The sequence below is a fragment of the Saccopteryx bilineata genome, chromosome 10 (genome assembly GCF_036850765.1).
Source record: "Saccopteryx bilineata isolate mSacBil1 chromosome 10, mSacBil1_pri_phased_curated, whole genome shotgun sequence".
Taxonomy (NCBI): Eukaryota; Metazoa; Chordata; class Mammalia; order Chiroptera; family Emballonuridae; genus Saccopteryx; species Saccopteryx bilineata.
Window position 1 is genome coordinate 39,982,527 of NC_089499.1, and position 22,965 is coordinate 40,005,491.

At 39.2% G+C, this 22,965-nt stretch overlaps 1 protein-coding gene across 2 annotated transcripts in view; it reads right to left on the reverse strand.

The window, feature by feature from the left end:
• STAG1 (STAG1 cohesin complex component) overlaps positions 1 to 22,965 on the reverse strand; it is a 468,912-nt gene that overhangs the window by 28,156 nt on the left and 417,791 nt on the right. For both annotated transcript variants that reach the window (XM_066244489.1, XM_066244487.1), the window contains 4 exons: positions 8,838 to 8,930; positions 6,773 to 6,947; positions 4,694 to 4,833; positions 1,112 to 1,213 (listed from right to left, as the gene is read on the reverse strand). In XM_066244489.1, coding sequence (XP_066100586.1) covers positions 1,112 to 1,213; positions 4,694 to 4,833; positions 6,773 to 6,947; positions 8,838 to 8,930 — 510 coding nt within the window. The remainder of the gene's footprint in view (positions 1 to 1,111; positions 1,214 to 4,693; positions 4,834 to 6,772; positions 6,948 to 8,837; positions 8,931 to 22,965) is intronic.

Below are 22,965 nucleotides of genomic sequence, written 5' to 3' on the forward strand. Positions count from 1 at the left end.
GAAGCCATGGAGCCATCCTCAGTGCCTGGGCCAATTTTGCTGCAATGGAACCTTGGCTGCGGGAGGGGAAGAGAGAGACAGAGAGGAATAAGGGGGAGGGAAGGGTGGAGAAGCAGATGGGCGCTTCTCCTGTGTGCCCTGGCCGGGAATCGAACTCAGGACTTCCACACGCTGGGCCTATGCTCTTCCACTGAGCCAATCAGCCAAGGCCTATAAAGTCAATTTTTTACTTTGTAGTTTCTTTCCTCAGTAAGGACTTCTCCACTGAAGGATATAAATATATCCTTTTCTCTTATAAACGTTTAGTTTTTTAAAAAGAAATTTTTTAGTGAGAGGAGGAGAGGCAGAGAGCATGTGCCCTGACCTGAATCCACCTGGCAAGCCCTCAAGCGGGCAATTCTCTGCCCATCTCTGGCCATTGCTCCATTGCTCTGCAAATGGAATCATTTTTTTTTTTAGCGCCTGAGGCAGAGGCCATGGAGCCATCCTCAGCACTTGAGGCCAACTCCTTCAAACTAATCAAGCCATGGCTGGAGAAGGGGAAGGAGGGGGGAGAGGGAGAGGGAGAAGGGGGAGGGGTAGAGAAATAGTCGCTTCTCCTGCGTGCCCTGACTGGGACTTCCACACGCTGGGTTGATGCTCTACTGTTGAGCCAACTGGCCAGGGCCTGTATTTCTCTTTTTTAATGATTACTTTTTAAATGCACAATTTGGCATTTCATCTGGTCCAAGAGTACATCACCTTAGGATTTCATCATTTTGAAATATAAACTATTGGAGCCTGGCTGGGTAGCTCAGTTAATTACAGCACCATCCCATATATACCAAGGTTGCGAGTTTGATCCCACATCAGAGCACATACAAGAATTAATAAATGAATAAGCGGAACAACAATTTTACATTTCTCTCTCTCCACAATTCAATAAATTTAAAACAAAACTATTGAATTTTCTGCCAAAAGAAAAGATATTTAACATGTATCTTTGTACCAGAAAGCACCCATAGTAATATACTGATATATGACTTAATTTAATAAGTAGCACATACTAAATACAAGGAAGTACTCGATATATAACTTCTACTTCTTATTTCTATCTTTACAAATTTCTTACCTGCTGTAAACTGAGAATGAGGGTCTTAGCACACTGAATTTTATCAATCTGCCTGGTTTTACTCAGTGTTTCCTTAATAATATCACCATAGTCATTGTAATACTGTGAAGAAAAGAAAGAAATCATAGCTTCAAAATTATTAAAATTTCTAAGATAAAGAACGGGTTGGTGAAAAAACAGGTAAGTACAGAGGCATTTAATTTCTTCATCTTAAACATAATGAGAATTTAAAGATTTTGTCTAAAGTTAAGAGAATACATAATTTATAATTTAATATTATAAAATAATAGTAAAACTAAAAATTGATAATTCCAAGAGAAGAAGTAAATAATAATACAGGATAAAAAGAATTCTTCATTCTTCATGACAAGGACTCAATAGACACTACTTAAAAGGTGACATCAAGAAACAGACTGTGGTAGAAACTTCCTGAAGAATTAGAACCAAGATGGTTAAAACTGTTCACCTCTGGTAAGTGAGGCTATATAAGGGCAGATTAGGATAACAAACTTAATTTTTCATTTACTACTTTGTGTACTATCTCATTTACCCTCTAACATGTCTATATTTTACTATTATAATATAAACAATAAAATCACTGAATTCATAGGGACTGAGAAAAATTAAATTTCTTTACAATTCTTACACAGAATTAAAAAACTTATCCTTTTGAGTAAATATAGAAAAAACTTTATTATAAACCATTAAATCTCGATGTTATTTCCAAGCTAAAAATTAAACTTGTAAACCCATGCGAAGAAGTGAGTATAATTAGTCTGCCAACTGGATTTTTAAAACATTTAAAAGGAGGGTATGCTTCCATGATATGAGGTGCTAAAAAGGGAAAATAATTCAAAAGAATCATTTTTTTGTATGTCTCTTGCTCCCAAATATTTTTAAAATTGAATTTTATTGGGGTGACCCTGGTTAACATAATTATACAGGTTTCAGGTGCCCAATTCTACAACACATCTCTGTACACCGTATTGTGTATTCACCCCCACCAAAAGAATCATACTTTAAGTTCAATTAAAAATGATCTCAATGTAGAAAAAAAGAAAATAGAAAAAAAGAAAGCTATATTAAGAGTCTAAAGTGGTTCAAAAAGCAGATCTCTAATAAATTCAGTTTTGTAATGATCACATAGAGAAGTAGGGCAAAAAGCTACATAACCAATGATATAAAACAAAAGGTAGCATATAGCTATTAAAATATTCATAAAAAGATTAAAGCCTATAATGATGAGATGTGTGCAAAATTTGTAAAGTGATGAAAGGTTTTGAGAAGACTCACGTCTGACACCACTGCAGTCTTGTTTAGGGCAGACAAGAAAAAACCATGGTAAACTCATATTCATCGATCCTAACCCTGCTTACACTAGTTTAGGTTCCTCTCCCTTAAGTCTTTCTCTATATTCTATGCTTGCTTTATAATTTGAATATCTGTCACAACAATAATCATGCTTTGTGGAAAGAGCTAAGCCTTGAAGCTAGATAAACCTAAACTGAAATTCCAATTTTTCCTACTATAATAGTTGTGGAAAGTTACTCAACCTACCTGAGCCTTAATTTCCTTATTTGTAAATGATATGATCTTCTATCTCACAGGTTTACTGTGAGTAATCAACAAAAATTATGTAAAAGCCTTAAGACAGTGTCTCAAATATAAATGGCACAAAAAACATAGGCAGCCATTCATTATTGTATTATATTTACATTTTAGTTTCTATTAATCTATAAGGTCCTTAGTACTTGTTTTATTTCAATCTCTGGAAACTTGGTTTGGTCTTGGGTTTTGGCACCATGAACCCCTCCAAAACCAAAAAATCAACAATAAAAAAAACCCCAACAACAACAAAACCTCAGTCTACCAGCACAGTACTCATCATATTAATCAGCAAAACATGATGAATTAGTTACTATGTCATAATTAGAATTGGATTATATCTAAACATGGATAAAGACAAGTGGATCAATGGCACATAATATTCTGAACATGGGAAAAGTAAGTGTCCAATATGAGAACAAGCCAAAAAAAAAAAAAAAGAAAAAGAAAAAAGGGCTCTCTCATTTGTGCCTGTCAGGTATTATTACAAAGATTTCAAAGCACTGTTTTTTTTTGTTTGTTTGTTTGTTTTTGTTTTTTAGAGGGTCAGGAGTAAAATGGAGGCTGTGGAAAGAGCAGCCAGGAAGGAAAGTGCCTACCAAAATCCTGTCATATGAAGAATGGATGAAAATACTTCCATATCTCTTTATCTCCCTTAGAGAAAAAAAATCCAAAATTCTCATACAGCAAATCAGGTCTAATCTGTCACTATCTATAAATCTTATCCAGGGCTTTTTTTTTTATAAGCAATCTATGTTGCTATATCAAATTACTTGCACTTCTCCACACAATTCATATTCCTTTGTGATGTTCATGAAGTTCAATCAGCTTACCAGTCCTCCCTCTATTTCTTTGCTTGACTAATTTATATTTAGTGTCTCAGACTTAGTTCATAAGTCTCTTCTAAGCAGTTTTCATTAACCCTCACATTTCTTAAGAGTTGGGTACCTGTTTTATATAAGGTCTACCGGAAAGTTCTGTCCGTTTCTATCACAAGTTTTGACACATAAGCACGTTTATTTGGCGCATGTGTGCCTCTCTTTTTATCATTTAATGTATACATACTGATGTAGCAAATTAACTAAAACAACGTTGATTCATGTTAGTCTTATGTGTGAAACGATAGTGTACCCATGGCTACTGATAAAGTTCATTTACGCCACTGTAATTTTTACGAATTTCAACAAGGAAGAAATGCGACAGAAGCATGTCTGTCGCATCCACCATATTCCCTGGACTTAGCACCCTCTGACTAACACTTGTTTTTGTCCTTACAAAATTTTTTGAAGGGCAAAAAATTCAAAAATGAAGAAGATATCAAACAAGCACTGGTTCAATTTTTTGCATCAAAAGATAAAACATTTTTCAAAAATGGGATATACAAATTGCCCTCACGCTGGCAAGAAATCATTAATAATAATGGCAATTATATTATTTAATAAAGTTTATTGACGGTAAGAAAAATTTGTATTTTGTTTTATTCCAAAAATGGACAGAACTTTCCGGTAGCCCTTATATATTTCCAGGAACCCCTATACATACCACTACTATACTGTATAATGAAATTATTTAATTACTTGACTCTCTCAAGCTTTAGAATGGAATAAAGCAGAAATAAAAACAATTTTTGTAACTTTAGCTCTGGCATGCAACATGGTACACACTTGGCATACTTAAAAAAATATCTGAAGAGATGTCATAAAGATTAGCTTTTTGACAGGTTGATCAAGAGAATACACGGCCTCATGAAAATAAAAAAGCAGTCCTTCCTATAAATATGAGGAACTCCTACTTTACAGAATATAATGGTATAGATAAAAAGCTTAGTTATATGAAAGAGAGAAACTTTAAATATATCAGAAAATCACCAATACTATATCATGAAAGCTGTGAACTTTAGATTCTGTCACCATCCTTTCATTTTAATGACTAGTTTCTTTGCTAATTAGATAGGAGAAAAATAATACAAAACCATACCTTCATGTAGTGTTTAAAGATGTCTGCAGCTGCATGCATGTCAACAATATCATAAATGATAAGTTTGCTGAAGGCAGCAAGTAGATTCCTTCTTTTATGTAAGGCCTCAATTTTATTTGCTTCATCTTCTTCATCACCCTCTAACCACAAAAAATAAATTGATTATGAACTTTGGCCCTTTATCCAAGGTAAAACAATGTAGAATATCTGTATAATTAAAAACTAACTTATATTATACCTTTACAAAAAAGGTACAATTCAGTTTTAGATATGATAAAAAATAGCTATACTGCTTATTTTAGGGTGATATATTTAGTTACACATTTATCAAATACTTGGTAGGCACTATGGTTCTTATCATCTAGAACAGTGGTCCCCAACCTTTTTTGGGCCACGGACCGGTTTAATGTCAGAAAACATTTTCACGGACCGGCCTTTAGGGTGGGACAAATAAATGCACAAAATAAAATTATGCGACCGGCATAAAAACTGTGGTATTTTAAAATATAATTGTTGAACTTATGAGACAAGTGTCAAGAGTGAGTCTTATACATATGTAAGAGAGGGAATTTGGTCATTTTTTAAAAATAAAACATCATTCAGACTTAAATATAAATAAAACGGAAATAATGAAAGTTATTTATTCTTTCTCTGCGGAGCGGTAACAAATGGCCCACGGACAGCTATTGGTCCATGGCCCGGGGGTTGGGGACCACTGATCTAGAACACTTTCATAGCAAAGAATAAGATAACCTAACACTATCTAAAGATTCCTTTTTCTGATTGTTTTGTCATAAAACTGTCTGTTTACCTTTAAAAATGCTGTTTTAGTTCAATATTCCTTATGTGCTGATATATTTACACATAGAAAAAAATTTTAAGACAAGGAAAAGGTTTTCTTTTGGAAAAATACATGGGAAGTAATGGAAATACACGGGGAAGTTAGTTTTCAATGCTTATCCTAAACATGGTTATAATATCCGCTGAGAAATAAACTGTATTTTGTAAACCATATTATACATATATACATTAAAAAATAAAACCCTATCAAATACTTTCAAAACAAGAAGTGTTCCTTCCTTACATTTTTAATTTTCAGGCCCTACTGGCCTATTTCTAATCCTAGGAAATTTTCTCCACAAGGCTTCAGATAACATTTACCACATTTGTTTCAGGCTCTGTATTGACCTTCTTAAATCTTGACCTGTCCTTATCTGGAGACTGTTCTTTCTTCCCATCTTTAGATTTTTAAGAAATAAAAAAACTTATCCTCAACTTCTTTTTCTTTCTATTGTACTAATTGGTCTTTCTATAAAGCAGCAGTGCTTTGAGAAGCTGGAAATCTTTTTGCTTAAGACAAGTAGCAGGTAAATTTTATCTTCTGAGATTAATAAAGACTCTAAATATACTTTGTTTTACAGTCTAGTATTTCCTAGAATGTTCTGTTAAAGGACATTCTAAAAGCACCAAATAGATCTGTGGATAAGATATGCCTTGTCTATGGCCATACCACCCTGAACGCGCCCGATCTCGTCTGATCTCGGAAGGATAAGATATGCCACAGATCTTATTTTAGAGAACTTAAATCATCTACTTCACAACCTATATAACTTATGTTTATAGTCAGTCTAATTTTACTAATTCTCGTTCTGCAGGCTCATCACAATTTTGACTGGTGAAGTTTAATAGTCTGTCAGCACTTAATATCCTACCGTTATATTTTATAAATTTAGAAAATATATGATGACCACTCAGGAACAGAAAGGAACTCTGATACTTTCCTTCAAAATAACTGTGAACCAGGATACAGCTCAATATAAAACAACATTCTATCTGACATATACATTTTGCACATGTGTGAAATGAAAAATGTGTATAATTATTCATTATCGCAAAGTAAGGAGACTTCATTGTGTACGTTTTTATTCTTTTTGGATTTTGAATTATACAAGTGTATTATTAATATTTTCTAAAAAAAAGTAACTAGTATTTTTTAGGATTAAGTTTGAAAATTTTTTTTCTCATCTTTTCAGGCTGGTAAAATAAGATCAATATTGACAAGATGAAAGCTACAAATACCCATGCTCTGGTTCTCCTCATCTTGGTCTATGAAAACGTGATCCATCACAAAACTGAGGAGTTCAGATTGGAGTCCAGTATCTGGATTAAACACCAAAGGCTGAAGGCCCTCCCTGCCACCTGTCATTAATTGGTGGCTAAAAATCATCAAAAGATCACAGAGTAACATGAAAGCCTGAAATGCAAAGAGAATTCATCAGTAAAATACTGCTACAACTACAAATTAATGTTAATGAAAACATACTAAATTAAATACAGTTCAATAATAGTACCATAATAGAAATTTTGGGTATTTAAATTCCAACTACTTAGTTTTAAATTTCCAAATTAAACACTAGTCATATTTAAGATTCCTCCTCCCCCAAATATAATCTATTTCTCTTATTTCGCTACATTAACTCAAAGATCTGATTAAGAAATTTTAACCTGAACTTAAGATACAATGAGTTAAACTCAACCCTGAAAACATGAAAATGACAAATTATGATAGAAGCTAGAAATTAATCATATACTGCTTAATCAAAAAATGAGCAAAATTCCATAAATTACAATGCAGTACTATAAACCTGTAAGCTACTATTTTGGATTATTTAAAAAATCTAATGTAAAAACAAACTCAACAGTAGGTTTAAAATTGAATTCAAGGCCATTCTCATAAAAACCAGTATGTAACAGCTTCCCAACTAATTTAATCATTTAAGGGAGATTTCAATGTGTTTTTCTATAGAGAAAGTATTATTGTTATGTTGCTATATTTGCCTTATTTAATGGATGATATGAAATAAACCTGCCATCAGTTTATTGTAACAAAAATTCTGTTGGTAATTGAGGGCTCTGATATTTCAAAACAATGTACTTACCCCCCCCTCCAAAAATTTATTTCTATGGGAAAACACAACTTTGGCATGTATTTAGAGATTATTATATACTTTGCTATCCACCTCCAGCAAGAATCATGTCAATTCATGCTAACTACACAACCATGAAATACATAAAGATATTTAGAAAGAGCCATCTGAAAAGGGAAACTAAAAAAATATACAGGGGAATTTATTTCCCCCAAGGCCATAGTATCAGATGTCAGAAAATAGTGATGACACAAAAACACTGAATTTTTGGTTAAAATGTTCAGAGCTAGGTAATTTTATAAAGCATTGGTGGTGTTCAGAAGATTTAGAGAACAAGGTTTAAAGAAGATCATTTTTGTTCCCGTTTTAAGTTATATGCTGATAACTCAACAGAGACCATGATACCCTATTTGTAAGAGACAATAAAGGATAAGTACTACTGTATACTTTAATTAGACTAATAAGAATCTTTTTTAAGCCCAACATCATAATAAAAAACAGTATGGAAGATGTACATTTTGTTTTATATTAAAGTACTTCCTAATAGAAAAACATAGCTGACAGAAATCACTTTATGGAAATGGTATTGCCTTTGGCTCTACTTCAACAGTCTTTGGGCGGCGCCCCTTCCCAAGGGTGAGGAGCCCATTGATTGGACCAGTGGCATATGCCTACCTGCACTCTTACTTCCATACCACTGTCCAGGTACAAGGACTCAGGGATTCCTTGCCTTAACAGGTCTGATTCTGCTACCAGAGCTTGAACAGGCTTCTGTAGGCCCACTGCATCCCCAGTGTGCATACTTCTAGGTCCCGGGGTGGTCAAGACACAACTAGCTGTTTAAAGGGGTGATGCTGATAGAGTTTGGACATGTGGGCTGAAATTTTCCCATGCATGCATGAGAAGTTCTTCCTAGTGTGGAAAAGAGCTGAAGGTGAGATGAGGAGAGGCTGGCTCACTGGCCAGCCCTTTAAGTTAAGGCACAGAATTTTTAGGAAAGTTAGGAGAATTCTTGGAATAATTCAAATTATGTCAGCATACTTGTCAAGGTAAGAAAAGAGGTGTGTAACTTATATATTCAGATATCTACATTCTTGTCCCAGGTCTCATTAATGTTAAGAAAAAACTTATAGACTAAGATCTGCAATTTAAAAAATTATATCTTTTTACATGTTGAGTTATTTTTGAAGGCTCTTTACTAATAATTAATTTCTTACCTGTTCCTTCACTGGAGTATTAACATTAGATAGGCACTGTTGGCAAACAGCTAAAAAGGATTTCACTGTTTTCCTTAATACCAATAAATCTTCCTGTAAGACACATTCAAATTTGCAAGCATGAATTACAGTATCAAAACTTATCTAGAAGAAATAATAAATGGAAAACAGCCAAATTGGCTTAATGTCAAGGAAATTCATAAAACAAAATTTATTGTTGAGAACTAAACCATATAGTTATTTCTTAGTTATCCTAAAGGAAAGGGCAACAAAATGATAACCCCAAACATTCAGTTATATTTAGCTAGATCAGTATTCCTCCAACAAATTTTCCTTTATAAGTATGGTTTACTTAGGCTGATATTAAAATTGTTAGTCATTGCAATAACACATTATTAGCTGGAAGGTTGTAAGGTGAGGGAGCACAGCAGCATACTGGAAAAACCAATTGAGCAACAAACGTGTACTGAGTTTTTCCTATATTCTTGGCATTCTGTAAAATGTCAAGGGAAGACAGATAACTTGAAGACAGTGTCCATGACCATGGCTGGGTAGCTCAGTTGTTTAGAGTATTGTCCTAATATGCGAGGTGTGGGTTTGATACCCTGTCAGGGCACATACAAGAATCAAACAACAAAAGCATAAATAAGTGGAACAACAAATCAATACTTCTCCCTTTCTCTCCTTCTTCCTCTCTGCCTCAAATCAATAATAATAATAATAAAAAAGACAGTAGGAAGTCAGAAATGCGCTGGAGGGATCTTCATAGGAGGATGGGCTTTAATCTAAGGTTAGCTGGGATTTAATAAGATGGCTATATAATATTCAATAGAAAACATCTGAGCCTGACCAGGTGGTGGCGCAGTGGATAGAGTGTCGAACTGGGACGTGAAGGACCCAGGTTTGAAACCCTGAGGTCACCAGCTAGAGTGTGGGGCTCATCTGGTGTGAACAAGGTTCACCAGCTTGAGCCCAAGGTCGCTGGCTTGAGCAAGGAGTCACTCAGTGTGTTGTAGCCCCCCCTCCAAGGCACATATGAGAAAGCAATCAATGAACAACTGAAGTGCCGCAATAAAGAACTGATGCTTTTCATCTCTCTCCGTTCCTGTCTGTCTGTCCCTCTCTCTGTCTCTCTCTGTCTCTGTCACACACACAAAAAGAAAACATTTGAAAAGTATAGGAGGAAATTTGAATTTATCAAGTACCTACAATGTGTCAGACATTGGTTAAGAGCTTACTGCTACTTAATTTAATATTTATATAGATTGGAAGTGGTAGTCATTATTAGCAAGGTTTTGAAAACAGGACTGTCTCATATTAGAGCTTATATTCCTCTCACTAATGAGCAAGATGCATACAGATAAATCAATATTGTATTGATATTTAAAATAGTAATGAAGATTAACTAAATGAGCAAAGACATAGAAATCACTTTTAAAAAGTACTCTATTAAACTAAACTTCTTTAATATAGTCTTTGTACAGCTGACAATACTCAATCCTTTCTTGGACCTTTATATCTCTCTCTCCCTCACCGCCCCCTTGCTAAGAAAAAAAAATACACACACAGTGTATTAAGGGAAATTTATATAATGCACAAAGGAATAGTCAGCAGATTTAGAATATCAGAAGTGTTATTTTGGAAACTCATAGTCAAAAGTAGTCACAGAAGAGTTCTCAAAAAAGTTAACATAAAAAAAAAGTTAACATGGAAGCTGAGTTATGAATAACTACAAAAAATTATCTAGTTATAGAAAAAGGTGTTCAAGGGAGACCAGATGTTCAAAAACCTAGAGATGCTTTTGAGAGTCTGTTAATTTATTGTAGCTGGGACATAAATAGGGAGTTGAGTGGCAAGAGGGAAAGCTGAGGGAAAAAACAGGATCCATTTTCACTGAACTGCAAGACCATTAAAAATGCTATGTTGAATCATTTGGATATTAGTCTTATGGCAACAAAGAACTACTGAAGAAGAATTTTTATCATGAAAGCGCTAAAATATCATATTCCAAGCAGAACAGGAGAGGCTCTGGACAGGTAGCTTAGTTGGTTAGTATTGTCCCTATATGCCAAGGTTGTGGGTACGATCCCAGGTCAGCGCACATACAAGAATCAACCAATGGATGTGTAAATAAATGGAACAATAAATCGATGTCTCTAAAACATACATAAATTTAAAAAATTAAGTAGAACAATAAGCTAGTTAATAGTAAATACAACCTTCTCTTGAGGGCTTATTATGAACCAAATACTGTGTTTAAAGGGCCATAAATCAATCATTCATTCATTCATTCATTCGTGACAGCTAGAGACAGAGAGAGGGATAAATAGGAACAGACAGAAAGGAAGGTAGAGAGATGAGAAGCACCCATCAATTCTTTGTTGCAGCACCTTAGTTGTTCACTGCTTTTTCATATGTGCCTTGACCGGGCAAGTGACCCCTTGCTCAAGCCAGCCACCTTGAGGTTTCAAACCTGGGTCCTCTGCATCCCAGTCTGACGCTCTATCCATTGTGCCACCACCTGGTCAGGCTCTTTATTTATCTTTTTTTTTTCTTTTAGTGAGAGGAGGGGAGGCAAAAAGACAGACTCCTGCATGCACCCTGACCTGGATCCACCCAGCAAGCCCACTAGGAAGTGCTGCTCTGCCCATCTGGAGCCATTGCTCCGCTGCTCGGCAGCTGAGCCATTTTTTTAGCACCTGAGGTGGAGACCACGAAGCTATCCTCAGCACCTGAGGCCAACTTGCTCAAACCAATCAAGCCATGGCTGTGGGGCTGGGGGGGGGGGAGAGAAAGAGAGTAGGGGGAGGGGTGGAGAAGCAGATGGTTGCTTCTCCTGTCTGCCCTCACTGGGAATCGAACCTAGGACTTCCACATGCTGGGCTGACACTCTACCACTGAGCCAACCGGCCAGGGCCAAGGGATAAATTTAAACCTCACAATCACTCTATGAATTAGGTGGTAATACTCCTATTTTATAAGTGGGAAACTAAAGTTAGGAGCACCCAAAGATTCTAAGTGACAGAGTAAGAATTGAAACCTAGGATTACTCTGACTCTAAAGTCCATATTCTTCCTTTTTAAAAAATTTTAAGAATATCAGAATTTATTATAAAGCTATAGAAATGAAGGGGCATGGCTAGACAGTGGACCAGTGGAACAAAATGGACAGCTGAAATAATACCTACACACATTGGAAAACTTTGCATGCGATGGGTGGAGCTGCAAACCAATGGGAAAGGATTCAGCAAATATTACTGGGACAGTTGGGATCCATACAGAAAAGAAAAAAATTGAATCCTTAACTTGCAGCATAAATTTCAGCTGAATTAAAACCTAATAGAGAAAAGAAAATGTTTAAAACTTTTATAAGAAAATACATGTGAGTAGGATTTCCTCAAGATAAAAAACAAGCTATAAAAGAAAAGATTAATAAAAACATGGTGGAAATGATTAATACCAAATTCAAGATTGTTTGGGGAAAGAGTAAGTGAAAGAAAGACAGAGACAGATAGAAGTGGGAGAAATAAGCATTGATTTATACTTGAACCACTTTAGTTGTTCATTGATAGCTTTCTCGTAAGTGCTTTGACCTGGTGGCTCAAGCCAAGCCAGTGGCCCTTTGCTCATGTTTTTTTTTTTTTCTTAATTTTTCATTTCCCCCCTCCTTTTTCTAAGTGAAAGGAGGAGAAATAGACTCCCACATGTGCCCTGACTGGGATGACCCACCAACCTCAGTCTAAGACTGATGCTCTGCCCATCTGGGGCCATGATTGTAACTGAGCTATTTTTAGCACCTGATGTAGTGCTAAAAGCCACCCTCAGCACCAGTGGTGCCAGTGGGCTAAAACCAATCAAGCCATGGCTGTGAGAGAAGAAGAGAGAGAGCGGGAGTGAGGGGGTGGGGAGGGGAGCAGCAGATGGCTGCTTCTCCTGTGTGCCCTGACCAGGAATCAAACCTGGGACATCCACACACCAGGCCAACACACTACCACTGAACCAAATGGCCAGAGCCGAGGTCAAGCTGGATGACCTCCTCAAGAGACCCAGGTCGACACTCTATCCACTGTGCAACCACTTGGTCAGGCCTAAAATCCACATTCTTAATCACTATCCTGTATTTCCTTACATATTAACAAAGACCATATGAATAAACTAGAATGAGGGACTGGAAATAAAATGTTGGCAGTAAAGATGTGAATAGTATAGATGAAAAAAGAGGTTCTATGGAAAGTAACCTCACACAGTGAACTGACCATAAATTCCTAACAGGGCAGGTCATGGTGAGCAGTCATGCCCTTAGCATATAACTTTTTTTTTTGGTATTTTTTCTGAAGTGAGTAGCGGGGAGACAGACAGACTCCTGCATGTGCCTGACCGGGATCCACCCGGCATGCCCAACAGGGGGCGATGCTCTGCCCACCTGGACCGTTGCTCCGTGGCAACTGGGTCATTCTAGCACCTGAGGTGGATGGAGGCCATGGAGCTGTCCTCAGCGCCCAGGCCAACTTTGTTCCAATGGAGCCTTGGCTGTGGGAGGGGAGGAGAGAGAAAGGAGAGGGGGAAGGGTGGAGAGAAGCAGATGGACGCTTGTCCTGTGTGCCCTGGCTGGGAATCAAACCCAGGACTTCCACACGTTGGGCTGACACTCTACCGCTGAGCTAGCTGGCCAGGGCTGCATATACTTCTTTAGAAAAAGGTTAATTTTTGTTTTAAGCAAGCCCTGTCTATTGTTTGGTGCATCTAGGTTAATACACCTTTGAAATGTTTCATTTTAGATCCCTCCTTCTAATATGTTACCACACTGTCAGACCCCTCCTTCTAAAGTGTGACTGAAACAGGGTATTTGGTAAAAGGGCTGGAACCAATAAGGGCTACTATCACAGATAGTAAGACCAACCCCAACAGATTTATGAATTAGAACCAGCAGAAGACCAGCTAGATCCAACATAACTAATTTCACCTTGTGGTAACCCTTAGCCTCATTATACGCCCATTTTTATATATTACCATACTAAACAACAGAGCATTTTAACATATTACCATACTAAACAACAGACCCAGAGCTGCCAAGATAAGAAATGAAAAGACCATATGAGGACACAAAATTGCCAATTAATGCTTTTCTGCAAAGTCTTTTCTCAGGAAAATCCTAAATATTACTCCCATTATTGAATGTTCCATTGCTCCATTAAATAAAGCTGTCAGAGGGAAGAGGAAAGAGGGACTGGATCAAAGAAGGTGAAGAGGGTAGTAAAAAACATATACACACAGATACAGACAACAGAGTGGCAATAACCAGAGGAAAATGGGGATAGAGGTAGGAAGAGGAGGGAAAAAGAGGGGGATTGGAGACAGAAAGAGACTTTATTTGGGGTGGAAGGGCATGATACAGGGTGTAGTGTTGAGTTGTACACCTGAAAAAATTAACAAAAACAAAAACAAAAACAGACTGACCAGGCAGTGGCACAGTGGATAGAGTGTCGAACTGGCACATGGGGGACCCAGGTTTGAAACCCCAAGGTGGCCTGCTTGAGCACAGGCTCACCAGCTTGAGCGTGAGATCATAGACATAATTCCATGGTTGCTGGCTTGAGCCCAAAGATCGCTGGCTTGAAGCCCAAGGTCGCTGGCTTGAGCTCAAAGGTTGCTGGCTTGAAGTCCAAAGTCACTGGCTTGAGCAAGGGGTCACTTACTCTTCTGTAGCCCCCCAGTTAAGGCACATATGAGAAAGAAATCAATAAACTAAGAGGCTGCAATTAAGACTTGATGCTTCTCATCTCTCTCCCTTCCTGCCTGTCTGTACCTATCAGTCCCTTTCTCTGTGTATCTATCACAAAAAATAAAAATAAAAACAAATACAAAAACAAATGAGCCTCAATAATATAAGTAAATCCCACTAGGGAGGGGCTGTTCTGCCTATGAAATAGCCTTTTCTCTATTCCAGTCCTTCAACTAATAAAAGTTTTTCACTTTTTAAATTCTTTTATTATATTATTATTTTCTTCCTCTTTTTTCCCTTTAAACATTATGCTGGCTTGTGTCTGAATTCTTTCATGAGGAATCTAAAAACCCACAGTGGATTCCCCAAGCCCCTGGAATGCCTGCATTATCTCCACCCTTAAGAAAGCACAGAATCTTAACTATTTTGCAATATAGTTCCTACCTTGTTTTCTCCCACCTTCATGTAATTTTCCTTATGTTCCCTTCTTTCAAATGCATTTAAAAAGCTACAAAACTGTTCTCCAGAGCATTTAAGATTTTGATCCCTGGCATATGATGTCAGTTTGGTCTCAAAAAACTCACAAAAATTCACTATAGTTTTGATGTTTCTTTTTTCTTTTTTAAATTTTAATTGGTTTTAGAGAGAGAAAGACACACACACACAACACACACACATTGATTTGTTGTTCTACTTATTTTTATGCATTCATTGGCTGATTCTTGCATGTGCCCTGACTGGGGATCAAACCTGCTAACTTGGAGTATGGAGACATACTCTGAGCTAGCTACCCAGCTAGGTTGGATTTTCTTAATATTGACAATAGACTGAAGAGAAATTGAAGCATGAGAACTGACAGAATTTTGGAACTAATTGGAACAAGGGCTGTTGATGATTATGGCTAAATTTGTAAATAGTTGCTTACTAGATGGATTATGGTATAAATCAGAGATAGTGAACATGGAAACAAATTCAGAGGTCCAAGTTGAATTTTAGAGATGATGACCTGAGATCCCTGTAAAATTTCCTATTGGAGATGTCTAATAAGGTAGTTGGATATATAAAAGTTCCCGAGCAAGAAGAATAGAGATCTGTGGGTTCTCAGTATTTAGATGGCAATATAAGTGATAGAAGATACGATTATTCAAGAAAACTAGAGAAAGATTACAAAAGTAACCCAAGAACAGCAATATTTAAAACATGGAAGAGAAAGAGAAGCTTATGTAACAGAATGAAATGCTCAGCCTCTCTGACCCCATTTGTTTAAGCCTGCCTAGCTCCCATGGCCTCCTGGTTAATAGCTTCTACTTAGTCTTTTTTTTAAAATTAATTTTAATGGGGTGACACTGATAAATCATATGTTCAGAGAAAACATCTCTAGGTTATTCTGACTACTTAGTCTTATAACGTGTGAATCATTTGAGGAATTCTGCTGTGCTTAAGTTCTACAAAACATCCTATATCAGCTGCTTCTCCCAAGAAGATAAGGAAAGTATGGACAAAAATAATTATTTATCAAAGATTTTGTTTTTCAGAGACAGAGAGTCAGAGAGAGGGATAGACAGGGACAGACAGACAGGAACAGAGAGATGAGAAGCATCAATCATTAGTTTTTCGTTGTACATTGCAACACCTTAGTTGTTCATTGATTGCTTTCTCATATGTTCCTTGACCGTGGGCCTTCAGCAGACCGAGTAACCCTTTGCTAGAGGCAGCAACCTTGGGTCCAAGCTGGTGACCTTTGCTCAAACCAGATGAGCCTGTGCTCAAGCTGGCGACCTCGGGGTCTCGAACCTGGGTCCTTGCCATCCAAGTCCAACATTCTATTCACTACACCATCGCCTGGTCAGGCTATTTATCAAAGATTTGAAGGAACGTCCTGACTGGACTCACATCAACTAGATTCAACAGACTAATAAAGAAAATTGCAGTCTTCCTCAGACCTCTACTGGCACCCAAATGTCTGTCAATAGCCGCTTGCTCCTCCTGTTTTCCCCTTCCTTTAACATAAAAGGAGGTTGAATTCTGTACTTGCTTTTCTTTTTCATAAAAAAAAATAAATTATTGATTTTTTATATATAGAGACAGTGAGATAAACATCTATTTGTTGTTCTACTCATTATTGCATTCATTGGTTGTTTCCTGAATGTGCCCTGACTGAAGGTTGAACCTGTAACCTTGGTGTATGGGTACAACACTCTAACCAACTCAGCTACCTGGCCAGAGCTATACTTTTTTTCTTTCTCTCTTCTGTTCTCTTTCTTTTTGAGAGAGAGAGAGAGAGAGAGAGAGAGAGAGACAGAAGAGGAGAGGAGGGGAAAGGGGAGAGGGGAGAGGGGAGAGGGGAGAGAGGGGAGGGGAGAGGGGAGAGGGGAGAGGGGAGAGGGGAGAGGAGAAGAGAAGAGAAGAGAGGAGAGGAGAGGAGAGGAGAGGAGAAGAGAAGAGAAGAGAAGAGAAGAGAAGAGAAGAGAAGAGAAGAGAAGAGAAGAGAAGAGAAGAGAAGAGAAGAGAAGAGAAGACAGATGGGAAGGGAGAGAGATGAAAAGGATCAACTCATAGTTGTGTAACTTTGGTTGCTTACTAACTGCTTCTCATATATGTCTTGACCGCCTTAACCAGGGGGCTCAAGCTGAGCCAGTGACCCCTTGCTCAAGCCAGCAACCTTTGGGCTCAAGCTAGTGAGTCTGCGCTCAAGGTGGATGAGATTGTGCTCAAGCTCGTGACCTCAAGGTTTCAAACCTGGGACCTCAGCATCCCAGGTCAATGCTCTACCCACTGCACCACCAAGGTCAGACAGCGCTGAACTTAAGATGGCTCTTTAGGATACTAGTTTTCCATCTTCTCAGCTTGCTGGCTTTCCAAATAAAGTTGCTTTCCTTGTCCTAACACCCTGTCACTCAACTTACTCGCTGTTGTGCTATTAGTAGTACAAGCTGGGACTGGAGTATACTTATGAAGAAATCTAAGAAGTGGTCTCAGAAATGGGAATGAAACCAAAAGAATATGGCATCCCAGAGGTAAGAAAACATTAAAAAATGGGTGGAATAATTTAGAGAATGACAAGATAAGGATTAGAAAGTATCTCAAGGATATAGCAATGATGAGATTGTGAGTAAAACTAAGGACAATGTTTTCTTTCTCTCTCTCTCTCTTTCATTCAGTAAGAGTAGGAGAGGCAGAAAGACTCCAACATGTGCCCTGACCAGGATCCACCTGGCAAATCCACTAGGGGAAGATGCTCAGCCAATACGGGGTGTTGCTCTGTTGTTCAGCAACTGAGCTCTTCCAGAGGCGGAGGCCATGAAGCCATCCTTAGTGCCCAGGTCCAACTTGCTCCAGTTGAGCCATGGCTGCAGGAGGAGAAGACACACACACACACACACACACACACACACAGAGAGAGAGAGAGAGAGAGAAAGAGAGAAAGAGAGATAAGCAAGAGGGAGGAGTGGAGTGGAGAAGGAGATGAGTGCTTCTTCTGTGTACCCTGAATGGGTACACATGCTGGGCCAATACTCTACTATTGAGGGCAGTGTTTTCAATTGAATTACAAGGGCTGAAATCAGAATGTTGAGAGAAGCCAAGGAAGGTAGCAACTCTTTAAAAAATGTTTGACTATATAAGACAGAGAAAAAAGAATGACTGCTATAGAGGTCTTCTAGAGTTGATGAAGAAGTTTTTTTTTGGTCTTTGTTGACTTTATTTTCTTTCTTTTATTGTATTTTTCTGAAGTGAGAAGCAGGGAGGCAGAGAGACTCCCGCATGTGCCCAACTGGGATCCACCTGGCAAGCCCACTAAGGGGTGAAGCTCTGCCTATCTGGGGCTTTGCTCTGTTGCAACCAGAGCTATTCTAGCGCCTGAGGCAGAGGCCATAGAGCCATCCTCAGTGCCTGGGCCAACTTTGCTCCTATGGAGCCTTGGATGCGGGAGGAGAAGTGAGAGATAGAAAGGAGAGGGGGGAAGAGTGGTGAAGCAGATGGGCACTTCTCCTGTGTGCCCTGGCCGGGAATCAAACCTGGGACTTCCACATGCCAGGCCAACGCTCTACCACTGAGCTAACCAGCCAGGGCCTGTTGACCTTTTTAATACAAAGATTTCAGGATGCTTAATGAATGAATAACTAAAACAAAAAGGAAGTCATGCTACTGAAGGGGAGCTGAATTTGCCACCACAAAACATGCCACTAGAATTACCAATTTAAAAATTTTTTTAAAAATTTATTGATTTTAGAAAAAGAAAGGAAAGGGGAGAGAAAGGGAGAGAAACACCGATTTGTTGTTCCACTTATTTATGCATTCACTGGTTGATCCTGGCATGTACCCTGACTGGGGATTGAATCCATAACCTTGTATATCAGGATGATGCTCTAATAAAAAAATGGAGCCAGGTGAGATATTTATTATTTTATGCTGGTTAATTTTTTTAGTGAGAAAGATAGAGAGATAGAGAGAAGAATACACAGGGACAGACAGAAAGGAAGAAATGGGAAGCATCAATTCATAGGTGTAGCACTTTAGTTAATTTATTGCTTTCTCATATGTGCCTTGACTGGGGGGCTCCAGCCAGTGAAGCCAGTGACCCCTTGCTCGAGCCAGTGACCTTGGGCTCCAAGCCAGTGACCATGGTTTATTTTTTATTTTATTTACAGAGACAGACATAGATTCAGAGAGAGAGAGGGACAGATAGGGACAGACAGCCAGGAGGAGAGAGAGATGAGAAGAATCAATTTTTCATTGTTCATTGATTGCTTTCTCATATGTGCTTTGACTGTGGGGCTACAGCAGACCAAGTAACCCCTTGCTCAAGCCAGCAACCTTGGGTCCAAGCTGGTGAGCTTTGCTCAAACCAGATGAACCCGCGCTCAAGCTGGCGACCTTGTGGTCTCGAACCTGAATCCTCTGCATCCCAGTCCGATGCTCTATTCACTGTGCCACCGCCTGGTCAGGCACCATACAGGTTTTGAACCTGGGTCCTCAGCATCCCAGGTCAAAGCCCTATCCACTAAGCCACCACCAGGTTAATTTTTAAGAAATAGCAGATGTGGTAGAAGATCTGAAAACTAAGTAGAAATTCCTTGTAAAAGACATGTACATTTGAAAGGGAAATCTCCAGGTATTTCCCTTACTGTACTTGCCCTGCTTTCACTATCAATTGAGAAGGCAGGAATTTAAAATCTGCAAAACAATTTTACCCTTGTTTACTGTGCTTTGCCTGGTAACCTGCCACAATTGACTGCCAACCCCTAATCCCTTTTGTCTTCAGCTGAAGGTAGTATTTATGGTGATGGCTTCCACCATTTTGGTGAGTTACTTTAATGTTCTTGGGTCTCTACCGTGTATACAGGAAGTTTATGATGTGGACAAAAAAAGGGGGGTAGTTCTACGAAAAGTAACTGCACAATGCAGTTAGATCATAAATTCCTAACTGGGCAGATCAATGGTGGGTAGTCATGACTCAGGCATGTAACTTCAGTGAAGATTTTAAACAAGTGCTATCTATTGTTCTTGTGCATCTAGGTTAACACACCTTTGAAATGACAGAAGTAATACCCAGTTCTGGCTGGGTGCTCAGCTGGCCAAGGCTGCGGGTTCAATCCCTGGTCAGGGGACATACAAGAACAAGCAATGAATGCATAAATAAATAAGTGGAACAACAATTTGATGTTTCTCCTTCTCTTTCTCTCTCTCTCAAAAAAAAAAAAAAAAAAGTAACACCCCTCAAGAAGTAATGGATAATCATCCTCAGGAGAGCATACCTTAAGGATCCTGTAATTCAATCTCAGCCATGCTTTTTTTTAACCTTCCTTAGGTTCCCTCCTCATTTTCAAATACATAAAAGAAAGTACAAAACTGTTCTTTTTTTTTTTTTAACAGAGACAGAGAGAGTCAGAGAGAGGGATAGACCAGGGGTCCCCAAACTTTTTACACAGGGGGCCAGTTTACTGTCACTCAGACCATTGGAGGGCCAGACTATAAAAAAAACTATGAACAAATCCCTATGCACACTGCACAGATCTTATTTTAAAGTAAAAAAAACAAAACAGGAACAAATACAATATTTAAAATAAAGAACAAGTAAATTTAAATCAACAAACTGACCAGTATTTCAATGGGAACTATGCTCCTCTCACTGACCACCAATGAAAGAGGTGCCCGTTCCGGAAGTGCGGCAGGGACCGGATAAATGGCCTCAGGGGGGCCGCATGTGGCCCACGGGCCGTAGTTTGGGGACCCCTGGGATAGACAGGAACGAAGAGATGAGAAGCATCAATCATTAGTTTTTCGCTGCGCATTGCGACTTCTTAGTTGTTCACTGATTGCTTTCTCATATGTGCCTTGACCACGGGTCTTCAGCAGACTGAGTAACCCCTTGCTGGAGCCAGCGACCCTGGGTCCAAGCTGGTGAGCTTTGCTCAAGCCAGATGAGCCCGCGCTCAAGCTGGTGACCTCGAGGTCTCGAACCTGGGTCCTTCCACATCCCAGTCCAACACTCTATCCACTGCGCCACCACCTGGTCAGGCCAAAACTGTTCTTTGAACTATGAGATCTTGCTTCCTAGCAACTGTGTTCCATTTTGGCTCAAATAAGCTCTTATAAAAATTTTTTCCAGATTTAGATATTTCTTACAACGAAGAAGTTTAATGTTATTAAACATGAATTTGTTTTATTCCTGCTAATCTGTCTCATGTCAACTTGATTATTAGACCAGCCAGAAGAATCTTGAGGGTAGAGGATGAATTTTCCTCCGACACTTCTAACTAGCTATGTGGCCTTAGAGAAATTACTTTATATCTAAGAATTACAGATTTTTTTTTCTTTTTCTTTTTTATTTGCATTTCTCTGAAGCTGGAAACGGGGAAGCAGTCAGACAGACTCCCGCATGCGCCCGACCAGGATCCACCCAGCACGCCCACCAGGGGGCGATGCTCTGCCCATTCGGGGCGTCGCTCTGTTGCGACCACAGCCACTCTAGCGCCTGAGGCAGAGGCCACGGAGCCATCCCCAGCGCCCGGGCCATCTTTTCTCCAATGAAGGTTTGGCTGCGGGAGGGGAAGAGAGATACAGAGAGGAAGGAGAGGGGGAGGTGTGGAGAAGCAGATGGGCGCTTCTCCTGTGTGCCCTGGCCGGGAATCGAACTTGGGACTCCTGCACACCAGGCTGACACTCTACCACTGAGCCAACCGGCCAGGGCCTATTTTTTTTTCTTTACAGAGGCAGAGAGTCAGAGAGAGGGATAGACAGGGACAGGAACAGAGAGATGAGAAGTATCAGTCATTAGTTTTTCGTTGCGCGTTGCAACACCTTAGTTGTTCATTGATTGCTTTCTCAGATGTGCCTTGACCACGGGCCTTTAGCAGATCGAGTAACCCCTTGCTCAAGGCAGCGACCTTGGGTCCAAGCTAGCTGGTGAGCTTTTGCTAAAACCAAGTGAGCCCGCGCTAAAGCTGGTGACCTTGGGGTCTCGAACCTGGGTCCTCTGCATCCCAGTCTGACACTCTATCCACTGCGCCACTGCCTGGTCAGGCTCAGAATTACAGATTTAAAAATCTAGGCCTTGGTTGGTTGGCTTGCAGTGCTCGGCAAACTGATTAGTCAACAGAGCCAAATTTTTAAAACTTAAACTATACACAGTGCGTCCGTAAAGTCATGGTGCACTTTTGACTGGTCACAGGAAAGCAACAAAAGACGATAGAAATGTGAAATCTGCAGCAAATAAGAGGAAAACTCTCCCAGTTTCATACCTATTCAGTGCAGTTCGATGTGGGCTCACGCACAGACTTTTTAGGGCTCCTTAGGTAGCTATCTCGTATAGCGTCTATAGACTCGTCACTGATGGCCTACCAGAACGGGGTTTCTCCACCAAACTGCTGGTGTCCTTCAACTGCTTATCCCGAGTAATGTTATTCCTATGTGGTGGCGCTTCGTTATAAACGCGCCAATAGCCTGACCTATGGTGGCGCAGTGGACAAAGCGTCGACCTGGAAATGCTGAGGTTGCCAGTTCAAAACCCTGGGCTTGCCTGATCAAGGCACATATGGGAGTTGATGCTTCCAGCTCCTCCCCCCTGTATCTCTCTTCTTTCTCTCTGTCTCTCTCTGTCTCTCTCCCTCTCTCTCTCCTCTCTAAAATGAATAAATAAATAATTAAATGCACCAATATTCACATTGCACTTTGGTCACAGATTCGAATTTAGTGAGCCACAGAACACACAGAACTTTCCTCTGTACCATCCACATCTCAAGTGGCATGGCCGTGGGCTGCTCTGCTGTATACACGGTGTTACATCATCATCTGCGCATGCACACATGCTGCCACATCATCCTACAGAAACTGGGAGGATTTTCCTTCTATTTGGTGCAGATTTCACATTTCTATTGTCTTTTGTTGCTTTCCTGTGACCTGTCAA